Genomic DNA, 12,662 nt, shown 5'->3' with positions numbered 1-12,662 from the left:
TTGAAGAAATTATTCCCTTGCTTAGAAACAAAGGAAGGCTGACATCTAAAGTACACCTCACTGTAGAAAATTCAGCTTCAATGAAGTTTCATCTGGTCTGTGCAGGCATGGAAAAGTAATCCTTAGAATGCTGCTACTACCACTGATGACGATGATTAAACAAGTCATGAAACTATTGTTGAAAGTTTTGCAGGGCTAAGTCCATTAAATGTCACAAACAAGGTTTAAGAAATTTCGACATTTTTCGTTCCATATTTCTGATGAAATACGCTGGCTTTGTTTCAGCTAATTTTGAAAATAATGAAGAATTTAGTAAACTATCTCTTTGTCATTGTTAAATTGGCATGTGGGACATAAATTAAGATGAAATTTTGATGTAAAATTTTAATTTAGATCACTTGAAAATAAGGAATTAACTTTATAGAAGCAGGGATGATTTCAGGTGGGTTGATATCAAAAGGGTTAAATAAATTTTCTTACAATTCCCAATTAAGGACTCCTTACAACCCAGAGATGCCAATATTTTGAATATACTGGGTGTGAATAATAAAATAAAATGAAATAAGAAAAAAAATAGAATTAAACATAAAAATGACTAAAAATACATTTGCATATTATTAACTTATATATCATTATTCCTCATGAAATTTCTGGTAACCTCTTGTAGAATCCTATAGTTCTGAGGAACCCTGTCTTGGAAATACTAGTATTAGATACTTAATTAATGATCAGAGTTAAGACTAAGTTCTAGGAATTGTTTTTCTTATGTAAATTATAGATTTCAACTTACCAACATTTGGTAGCTCCGGAAGGAATCAGGAGAATATGCAATGACAGTCACACACATATTTACAATATCAACCATATCAAAGTTTCCAGAATCATTTTCATAGCAAAAGTCCTACAGAACAAATAATATTTGAGGATAAATTTAAAGAAACATTTAAGCAAAAAACAAACATCATCAAAATCACAATGTCATCATTGTATTTCATTAATTTTTCCATTTTAGTTTTGGTTTAATAGTTTATATTAGTTAAATATTGTTATATATTTGGGGATGGTCTTCTTTTAGTTTGTTAAATATACTCTCACTTTCTTTTTTGTATTGGCTTATATGACTAAGATAGTTTTTTGTAAATCTGGACATTTAAAGAAATAATTTTTTTTTCCTTAGCATACAGGACAAAATGCTCAGTGGCATTTCTTCTGGCTCTTTATATTCTGAGTTCAAATGCTGCAAAGGTTGACTTTGCCTTTCATCTTTTCAGGGTTGATAAAATAAGTACCACTTGAGTACTGGGGTTGATGCAATCAGCTTCCCCTTTCCCACAAAACTGCTGGCTTTGTGCCAAAATTAGAAAGGACAAATTTTTTTTACCACTTTTATAACCAACGTCGTCTCCTTAATTGGACATTAAACTCGGCTTGCGAAGACCTGTTGGGGCAAGTGAAAGCGAAATCGTGATGGCACCTGTGCCTAGCGTCGCCTTCCTGGCACTTGTGCCAGTGGCACATGTAAAGACATTCGAGTGAGATCGTTGCCAGTGCTGCTGGACTGGCTCCTGTGCAAGTGGCACATAAAATACACCATTTTGAGCATGGCCGTTGCCAGTACCGCCTGACTGGCCTTCGTGCTGGTGGCACGTAAAAGCACCCACTACACTCTCGGAGTGGTTGGCTTTGGGAAGGGCATCCAGCTGTAGAAACTCTGCCAAATCAGATTGGAGCCTGGTGTAGCCATCTGGTTTCACCAGTCCTCAGTCAAATCGTCCAACCCATGCTAGCATGGAAAGCGGACGTTAAACGATGATGATGATGATGATGATAATAACCAATATAATTATGAAATAGGGTAAGAACCTGAAATTATTCAGGTAGACTAAAGCACACATCATCATCATCCTTTACCATCTGTTTTCCATGCTGGCATGGGTTGGCTGGTTCAACAGGAGCTGGCAAATCAGAAGACTGTACTAATCTCTATCGTCTGCTTTGGCATGAGTTTTACAGCTGGATACTCTTCTTAGTGCCAACCACTTGACTGGGTGCTTTTTAAAAGGCACCAGCAGCAGTGTGGATACCAAATAATTTACAAGATAAGTGCCCTCAACTAAGGGAAGGAGTAGTATTGAGGAATAGATGTATACATATTTCTGCATATTGCCCAGGTGCCCAAAATAAAAGGTTCAGTAGTGAGATTTGAACTTTTTATCAGATAGTCAATAAAGAACGGCATTAACCTTACAGGTGTTATGACTTACACTAGCTCAAATGTAATTGAAATATCGACTAATTGCAGTTCTAATTAAAAAAAAATTCTTACTACAAAACAAAGTTACAGCTAAGTTTCCAAATTTTGTGAAGAATATCACAATAATCATATTTAAAAGAGATTTCTTAAGTAAGTATGGAATTTCATATTGAAATTGGGTGACATTATCGTTATGTAACATTATAGTTGCATAACTCAGTTATGTCACCATTAGTGTTGTTAATGTAAGAGAACTTTCTCTTACTGTAAGGTAAAAATAGATTACAGATTTAGTTTTTCTAGAACTTGCTCTAGTAATGTATGTTATTCAAAATCTAAAAAAAAAAAAAAAACGAAATGAAAATTGAAATTCGATTATAATTTGTCAAAACTTACTAGTGCCTTTAGTGGTTTCTCTCCAGTCACTAAATCAAGGATGTCCAAATTATCATTAACAGAATGACCAATATCAAGGATAATTCTGAATAAGCACTCAGGTTGTATCTGGAATTTAAAAAATAAAAAGAGAGAGAGATTATTTCAACTTATTTCACTGTCATTTGGTAGTTTATTGTTTCAAGTAACAAAATTAGTGAGTAAAAAAACTTTTTTTCATGTTAACCTAGACATTTTGTATAGTTGATGAGATGTTTTTTTTTGAAGAAATAGCATACAGAATATAAAAAAAGAATTTTTTACCTTATTACAGTCAAACACTCTTGTTACACAGCTGTCCATATCTAGAATTGGTGCAGTACTGCCAAACATCTGAAAATATATATCAACAGCTTATTAAATATTTGAAGTGGGTAAAATATTTCACATTACATGATTACTTTCTGTTTTTGCATTTTAGATAAGTTTATCCGTATATATATAAGGCAGGATGTGTGTGTGTGTACATGATTGTACTTTATGCACGTCCACAAATTAGCACGCATGTCGCTCCAATTTTAGGAGGAGATTCGGAATGACCCTATCTGCAGTTTCGTCAACTTTTTCTCTCAGAGGCACCCACGTATAGCTGTAAAAATCGATAAACTTCTACCAATTTTGAAGTTTGTTGACATGGCGAAGTCAAATCTGTGCGTACGCACGTGAAGGAGAGAGAGAGAGAGAGAGAAAAATAGTGTGTTTGTGACAGGGGGGAGATACACAGTGCATTTGCTAGTGTCTAACAAGAAAAAAAATGATAATGTGGGAAAGGGAGACAGAAAGCAAAGAAAATTTTTCTAACCAAGACAGATTTTGTTTGCCAGCGTCTAACAAAAAAAAAAAAAAAAAAGAACGAAAAAGTGGAAGAGGGCGACAAAGCATATTATGAAAGAAAATGTAGGTAAGGAAGACAGAGTAAGTGTAAAATGTAAAATGCATTATTTTTCTAAAACATGAGATATAGTTTAAAATATACGATGTTTTTGAAAGACACTATATTCTATAATGAGATTATATATACTTTCTCACACAACAATTAAAATATATTTATTTTAAATCATTTATTTATTTCAAATCGTTCATCTTTTCCCCCCCTCTCACTCTCACACACACGCACATATACTACTTTGGGAGCGAAAGAGTTTTGTTTATATTTCACAACTATGAAACAAAAACGTATGTAACAATTTGTCAGTCACCCCACCCAACCCGTTTTTCGGACCACAAAAAGGGTTTGGTAATTTTTCAGATTAACACCTGCACAATTTCCACTAGGGTGTTACGGTTAGAGTTTTAGGGTTAGGGTTTTAGGGTTAAGGTTTTAGGGTTAGGGTTTTAGGGTTAGGGTTAGGGTTTTACGGTTAGGATTAGGATTAGGGTTAAGGTTAGTGTTAGGATTAGGATTAGGGTTGGTGTTAGGGTTACGGTTTTAGGGTCAGGGTTAGGGTTAGAGTTAACCTAGAAGGGACAGGCCCCTTATTTTTGGGTTAAGGCAGTTGGTAAGTTTTCCTAAGTTACTCCAATCCACATCCACAATGCAAACCTTCAGATCAACCTTCTCCTATGCATATCTCTAATGCAACTTTAAAAAAAAACAATCAATGAGTGGAAATAACCAATAAACTGATTCCTTATGGGATTTCCAAATCAAATTGCCAGCAAACCATTTTCAGCCAAACCAATTTCAACGGATTTCGCTCAAATCTGATGTCGATGTTACTTATTTTGGTTTGAAATAAAGCACTTGATCACTTAATAATCCTAGCTTAATCCCGAGCAGTGCCGGGCTATACTGCTAGTAAATTATAAAATTACATATGCATTCAAAGACATAGTAAAATTTAAAGAGGGGTGATACAGAAACTGAAAGTTGTAGGTTTAGAGAAATACTAGTTGACACCTGACATGAGGGAGGAACTAGAGACTTATAACATAGAGGGCAAGCAGGAATTTCTATGAGGTATCTTTCTGATGGCTGTAGAGTTGTAGGTGATGCAAGGTAACAGTTGTAGGTGATGCAAGGTAACAGTTGTAGGTGATGCAAGGTAACAGTCAAATGGAAGAAACAGACCTGGAAAGACTAGAAGTGGGAGGGTGAGAGCTACAGAGAACAATATCAAGTGTCTAGAAGAGAAGCTAGTTATCAGCTGTATATAACAGAAAGAAAGGTAAAAAGAGGCTTGCATGTGTTCTACAATGGTGAAAATGAGGGATGTGAGATATTTCAAACTGCAGGATAATGTACCAGAGAAAATCATGAAAATCATCATTGGGGGAGAAGTGTGTTTGGAATGTCCATGTCATCTATTCACTCTTTTGATCAAGTTAGCTTGAATTAATGTACATAGTATAAGAGTAGTGAATCTACAATGATGACTATATATATGTATATATATATATATATATGTATATATCATCATCATCATTGTCGTTTTAATATCCATTTTTCCATGCTCACATGGGTCAGGTGGAATTTGTTGAAGCAGATGTTCTATGGCTAGATGCCCTTACTGTTGCCAACCTTCACCTGTTTCTAAGTCAGGTAATTTTTCCCATGACTATGTGTTCTGTGGAAGAGTGAAACAAAGGACATGACAAAGGACATGACACTTGCTTACAATTATCATACAATGTCAAGGCAAGGAGACAGAAACTTATACACATATACATGCATACATATATATATACAATGGACTTCTTTCAAGTTCTGTTAACTCACACACACACACACTCACGCATGCGCACGCACACATGTACGTACATATGTATGTATGTATGTATGTATGTATGCATGCATGCATGCATGTACATAAAACAAGACATCATTTGTTCTTAAAGCAAGTAATTCACTTAAATATGAAACTTAATAGTTTGTTTTACTATACCTGAAGTATAAAAGGTTTTCTGTGAAGGATGTAAAATTGGCGGCAAGTGAACTCAATAGCTTTACACAGGACGGTGTTTGGTTGGTTGTTGCTGTACACTCGAAGAATAGTTGGCATTATATGCAAGAAGCTGGAATATATATATATACACATAATATTTTAAAACTTGCAGTAGTAAACTTGTAATAATATACTAAGTTTCATTTCAAAATTGTACTCATTTGGCCAGGGATATTTTCTAAGGAGATGATTGTATGCAGAGATTGAAATGATTACTTAATTGTAGAGTTGTGATAATGAACTTTCCTGTTGTAGATGACAATTGAGGATTCTGTAATTTCTTACTGAACAACCTACACAGATGATTTGCTTTAGTGATTAAATGTTTGTGCTATACATTAGGTCACTCAGTCTATCAAATTGATATTACCTGTACTGGTGCATGGTGTTGAAGTGGTTACAGAGCAGCATGAAAGGTTTTGTTCAAGAACACAATGCATCACTCGGTCCGGGAACTGAAACTAAATCATGTAACTGTGAGTATAATACCCGAACCACTACGCCATACCCCCTCACTCGAGTCATGATATGATAGTCATATTCAACACACCTAGTAATTTTGTTTCATTTTATTTAGTGATTACATTATAAACCATAAAGTGTCAAAACATGTTATATATTCAAGATTTAGTTACTGATACAGTTCCACTGCATAGTTGGAAGTCTGATGCTAACCAATTCTTGTAGGTGGTAGTGGAAATTTGGTTGTTTATTTTTGGACAATAAACTTTGCTTGTGAAGACCTAAAATCGCTGACATGGCTGATGACAGTACCACATGATTGGCACTCGTGCCAGTGGAACATTAAAAGCACATCCAAACATGGGGTGTAACTGGCCCACTTATGAGTACCCCTCATTCATTGGAAAATGAACTTTGCTTGTGAAGACCTATCGAGGCAAGTCTAAACAAATCAAAATTGCTGACGTGGCTGATGACAGTACTGCCTGATTGGCACTCGTGCCAGTGGAATGTTAAAAGCACATCTGACCGTGATCGTTGCCAGGGCCATGGATTGGCTCCCGTGCAGGTGGCACATAAAAAACACCTTTTGAGCGTGGTCGTTGCTTGAACTGCCTGACTGGCCCTCATGCTGGTGTCACGTAAAAGCACTCACTACACTCTTTGAGTGGTTGCTGTTAGGAAGGGCATCCAGCAGTAGAAACTTTGCCAGATCAGATTGAGCCTGGTGCAGCCTCTGACTCACCAGTCCTCAGTCAAACCGTCCAACCCATGCCAGCATGGAAAGCAGACGTTAAACGATGATGATGATGATGTTTTTCCTCTTTTAAATTTTCTAATTATCTTTATAAGGATTCTAAAGTTTCTTAATTTCTTGTCTATTCATCATTGTGTTCAAACACTTTAACATGCATTAAACACATATGTATGTGCGTATGGATGTGAGATTTCGTTCCCCCAACATCGCTTGACAACTGATGCTGGTGTGTTTACGTCCCCGTAACTTAGCAGTTCGGCAAAAGTGATCGATAGAGTAAGTACTAGGTTTACAAAGAATAAGTCCTGGGGTTGATTTGCTCGACTAAAGGCGGTGCTCCAGCATAGCCACAGTCAAATGACTGAAACAAGTAAAAGAGTAAAAGAGAGATCCTGAACACTTGACATTGTTTTTAAACTTCCTCTTTCTGAAAAATATTTATAGGGACGTAACTCTGTTTCTCAGGCTTTCAATGACTTATCAATAGAGAGGAGATAAAAAAATACTGAAATAGTTGTTTTTATTTAGTCCTCTCCAGCCTTGCTAACGATGATCTATAGCACGTAAGTAGTTGATTGAAGGTTTGAGTATGTCAGATGGATCCAGTAACCTAAAGACCAGATTCACATCTGAACAATAGACTGGTTCAAACGAAAAAAAAAAAAAAAATAAAAATAAAGGTGGAAGAAGTGAAGACAGAAATGAGATCACATACCCACTTGTAGAAAAAATATGCTTAAAATGTTTTGATGTGTTTATAAGAATAGCCAAACAGTTTCTAAGGACAGCTGTGTCTTCACAATGTAGCACTATAGTTCCATTGAGAACATTTAAGAAGAGAGGTAGGTCGTTGGACCAGTTGAATGTCTTGCTCATTGATGAGAACATGGTATTGATCAACTGGAATAAAAAAAAACAATATAAAATCAGAGAATATTTTAAAAAGCAGCAGAATTAAAGTGAAAAATATAAATGGAGCAGGAGATAAATGATTTGTATAAATTATTGAAGTAAGAAATGACAGTAAGAAAATGTGTCAGAGATTTAGTGTGATTAGGAGTTACTGTTGCTGATATTGTTGTTAGAGTGATCATTAGTGAGTAACCTTCAGTTATAGAGATAGTAAGGAGCTGTTTAACTGTTACTCCTTACCATCTAAAAGATGGCAGCCGCATAAGGTAGTCTATTGTATGTATGAAATAGAATGGCATGTACAAGAAAAAGTGTTTCAGTTTTAATACAGAACCAGGAAAGGAGCAGCAAAGCAGCAGGGTGTGGATAATAATCTGTTATCAGCACTTCCTAGATGAGATACATAGCTCTCAATGGTTCAGTCAACATAGCTTTAAGTAGGCATACAGGTTAGACAGTAAATTAGTGGTTTGTTAGTTTGCAGTGCTAGATTCGTTTCTGTTCATGAGAAAAGTTATTTTTGATAGACTGGCAAACAACACCAGAGGTAACTTGTCTCTCATCTACTTGATACTACAATGACTGTAGGCAAGAACCAGCCCAGCAGCTTGCAGAAATCTATGAAACATAATGATAATATAGGCTATGTACTTTCTTGTTTATATGTGAGCTAAGAATACAATGCATAGAATGAACAATAATATAGATAAATAAATATGATGATGATTTCTTTGTAAGTCACATGCTTATTAGAGGAAGGAAAAATAAACATTTTAAATTAAGAAATAAAATTAACAACACATGTTGAATAAACTTTCAATGGGTGTTTTCAACAAGGCAGAAGGAAAGCAAATAGTATAGAGATCATATACATTTGCATATTGTAGGATTATATTACAATAGAAAGTCAGTCCATCACATGTAATTTAAAAAAAGAAATGAATGCTATTTTTGCTGAAGTAAATAAATAGGAATTCCTGTGGTATGTATGAACATATGATCCAACAGTTGATGGTCCTATTTCTCATCTACCTGATCAAAAGCTGTGTAGTTAAGAAGTCCACTTTACAATCACACGGGTCGGGGTTTCTTCCCGCTTCATAGCACCTTAGAGAAGTATCTTCTATCATAGCTTTGGGTCAACTCAACCCTTGTAAGTAAAATTGGGTAAACAGAAACTAGACTGAACTTGTTCTTGGAACTGCAGACATAATCATTGGCTTTTGGGTACTTTTAGCAGAGTTCACCATGCTTCAAGCATTTGGACCAGATCTCCAGTCTAGAAATAACCCATGAGTCATGCTTCTATACTCTCTCTCTCTCTCTCTCTCTCTCTCTCTCCAACTGTCTCAAATGCCTTACAGAAAGAGCATGGTTCACTGTATTTTGTCTTCTGATTAAGCCCCTGAAAAAGAGAAACTATAACTGCATGAACTTCTTAGCTAGATAGCTATTGATCAGGCTTTGGTAGAAGACACTCTTCATGCAGCTTCATGCAGTGGAAAGAAACCTAGAACTATGTAATTGTGAAGTAAATTTCTTAAACATGAGTTTATTATATAAACAGATGAGAGAGAAGATTATCAGCTGTTGGCCTATATATTCATATCCATTACAGAGTTCATTATAGCATTATAATTTTTATCATATAAAATAGATTTGATGGATTAGTTATTTCATTTTTATTCTTAAGAGAGGGAGAGAGACAAATATATATATTTATATATATAGGAGGGAGAGAGAGAGAAAGAGAGAGAGAGAGTAGCAGAGAGAGAGAGAGAGAGAGAGAAAGAGAGAGAGAGAGAAGTGAGTTAAGGTCCAAAAATAGTTTAGATTCTAAGAAGTAGACTACAGTTGATAGCTGGCACTAGCAAGAAAAGACCAACATCCGGTTGGAAGTATAATCTTTGTTACAGTGGAAAAAAATGAAGAATTAGAGATGAATTAGACAATACATTAAAATCAGAATAAGTGTGTATTTTTTTAATGTTTTAGTTTGTTTTTATTTGAGAAAGAAAGTGTGCAGGCAGAGAATTGCACTTGGAAGTATGTTAGAGGTAAATGTGTAACTCTGGAAGAGAGTTGTAGCAGAGAATGAATCTATAGATTATTGAATGAAATCCTTGAAGGAAACACTACTAACTTTACAATATTTTAGAATGAGTTTTTAAATAAAATATACTCACTTTTACCCATGAATACTTGTGTAGTGTATCCATTCCATATAGTTCCTAATTATAAAGGAAACGAAAATTAAGAAATGCATTGAATTAATGATTAATAAACAAAAATGCAGTGAAGACTAATTTCAAAATGCTGAACCCTGCAAAAAAGAACCACACCATGCAGTGCTGGAGAAGACATTAGTGTGTAAGCATGGTGTAGAGAATATGAAAACTAAGGTGATGGCTGGGATGCTCTCACTGCATTCATCCACTGTCCCCCACTCACCTCTATGACAACTCTTTTCTGCCTCTATTTCACAAAAATTCCCCTACCATGTCTTCTTCACCACTTGACACCCTCTCATCACTTTCTTCCTTTTACTGACCCCTGCCTATAGATCCACCACCTTCTTGGCACCCCTTTGCATCTCTCTCTCACTTTCTCTACCACTTTTCTACATTCACTCATTCCTCCACCCACCTTATTCTCTGTCTCTCTCTCTCTCTCACTAACTTCTGGTTCTACATTTTTACCTCTCATTACTCATCCACTGACACTGTTCCTTCTGTTATCCCTCTTCTAACACTCTCTGATGACAATAAATCTGCTCCTCATGTCATACTTTAACCATTTATAACCCCTCAATTTTTGCTCAACTTATATCATCACTCTTTCTTTCACTTTTCCTCTCAGATTATTGAGGGCTCCTTAGTTTAAGGGATGTAGAAAAAAAATCCCAGTCTAATATCGTGTATGGATTAAAAAAACAACATAATTCTCAAATTGATCATACCTTTCCCCAGTTTCCACAGTACAAATTGAATTCTGCTTCCAACGCTTTACGTGGAAAAGTTGGAAGCTTCATAAATTCTTCATGCAAGAATGAAACATGGTTTTGAACCTAAAACAAGAAAAAAAATTATAATTAGAAATTAGAAATTTTTGTATTCAGATGGCCAATATGCATGTGCACACATGAAAGGTTTACAATAATTTCAGGAATTACTTGATCAAATTCAGTTTGATTACAAAGAACAGATCAACATCATTTATCTGGAGACAAATATCTCAATCATAATAAAAATATAGCAAGATATCCAAAAACCAAAAACAGAATTTTAGCTTATGAAATTTTAACACAGAATAAAAAAAATAACATAAAAAGGAATATGATGAAATATGCATAAAAATTTACCTGGTGTGACTGGGTACTTTGTAAAACAGCATTACTAAACAATACTTTGCCAAATTCTACAAACTTTAAGACAAAAGCCTACAAAGAAAATAGAATTTAAATAAATTCAAGTTAGGACAATATACTTTCATTATTAGCAGAAATTATTAGGAAAAAGATAAAGATCTGGAGTGATATATATGTATTATTAATACTGAGTGTGAATGCACACTAAATAACCAGCTGGAGGAGATGTCTTCCTGGGGGTTAAAATAGCAGTATTATCAGTTCTTAGGGAGCATACATTTAACCCTTTCGTTACTCTATTTATTTTGAAATGCTCTGTTTTTTTCAGTTACTTTAAATATTAGAAAGAATTTAGTAAAATATCTTAGTTATCATTAAGCTGGTGTTAGAAACATAAATTGTGACTAAGGTTTGGTGGAAAATCTTAATTCAAAACTTATAAAAACAAGACATTTGAACTACAGAGCCAGAGGCGGTTTCAGCCGGGTTGGTAACGAAAGGGTTAAAGTGGCAATAAACACTACTTTTTGATTGTATACTGCTTCTATTTTGAACAGAGATTTTCTAACAATATGTATATATATATATATATATATATATATATATATATATATATATATATATATATCTGTATGTATACATGCATTATACATAGCAAGTGAATTGGGATTATATAACCCTGGTCTTTATCATATGACACACTTCTATAGACATCAGATGCCTGAAAACTGAAAAGAGGGAAGATTTTAAATGTCACCACTCCAATTACCCAGAAATCTGCAAAATATCCATGGAGTATGTATAATAACAACTATCAAAGAATGGAGTTAGCAAATCATTTTAATACATCATTTACAACTGTTTCATCACTATCCAATGTAACCAATGATGGCAACTATTGACTAATTTCCATGAGCTATGTAGGATTTCTTTTACTCAAAACTTTGTAAATGTAAAGAATATTATGTTTACAATTGTAAATAAAGTTTTAAAAATGATTTTCTAACTCCATTCTCCAACGTTTGTTGTTGTATGCATGCATACATGTATGAGTGTATGTATGTCTATATGTATGTATGTGTAAATACGTGTGTGTGTGTGTGTGTGAGAGAGAGAGAGAGAGAGAGTGAGAGAGAGAGAGAGAGAGTGAGAGAGAGAGATAGAGAGTGAGTGAGAGAGAGAGGAAGAAGCAGAATAGAATGTATTGTACTTTCTACAAACTCTTGCAACAGGAATCTATATTGCAACAGTCTTATTACTCAAAGATTATCAGTGGTACAACTGTTTCCCTATAGAAGTATGAAATATGATCAAGGTTTTCCCCCTAAGGCTTTAAAAAAACATCCAGATATACGACTCAGCCACTAACAAAATGCTAACAACCAAATTAGATCAGCATTCATAAATTTATTGATTCACCAATTAAAGATACGCATACACTGAAAATTCGATACAAACACTGGGCCTCTTGATATACATAGAGACGACATTGAGGCAAAATATTCTATTTTGAAGTTGGTGCTTCAGCAT

At 34.7% G+C, this 12,662-nt stretch overlaps 1 protein-coding gene across 1 annotated transcript in view; it reads right to left on the bottom strand.

Annotated features, from left to right (window-relative positions):
- Positions 1-12,662, bottom strand: part of LOC106882437 (protein unc-80 homolog) — a 281,073-nt gene that overhangs the window by 71,071 nt on the left and 197,340 nt on the right. The window contains exons 36-43 of the mRNA XM_089347637.1: positions 11,127-11,204; positions 10,725-10,832; positions 9,952-9,996; positions 7,569-7,753; positions 5,575-5,704; positions 2,954-3,022; positions 2,651-2,758; positions 791-901 (exon numbers count right to left, since the gene is read on the bottom strand). Coding sequence (XP_089203763.1) covers positions 791-901; positions 2,651-2,758; positions 2,954-3,022; positions 5,575-5,704; positions 7,569-7,753; positions 9,952-9,996; positions 10,725-10,832; positions 11,127-11,204 — 834 coding nt within the window. The remainder of the gene's footprint in view (positions 1-790; positions 902-2,650; positions 2,759-2,953; positions 3,023-5,574; positions 5,705-7,568; positions 7,754-9,951; positions 9,997-10,724; positions 10,833-11,126; positions 11,205-12,662) is intronic.

The sequence above is a fragment of the Octopus bimaculoides genome, chromosome 2 (assembly GCF_046866305.1).
Source record: "Octopus bimaculoides isolate indiv1 chromosome 2, ASM4686630v1, whole genome shotgun sequence".
In the NCBI taxonomy this organism is placed as follows: Eukaryota; Metazoa; Mollusca; class Cephalopoda; order Octopoda; family Octopodidae; genus Octopus; species Octopus bimaculoides.
Note: the sequence above shows the minus strand (reverse complement) of the source record. Positions and strands in the feature narration are given on the sequence as shown.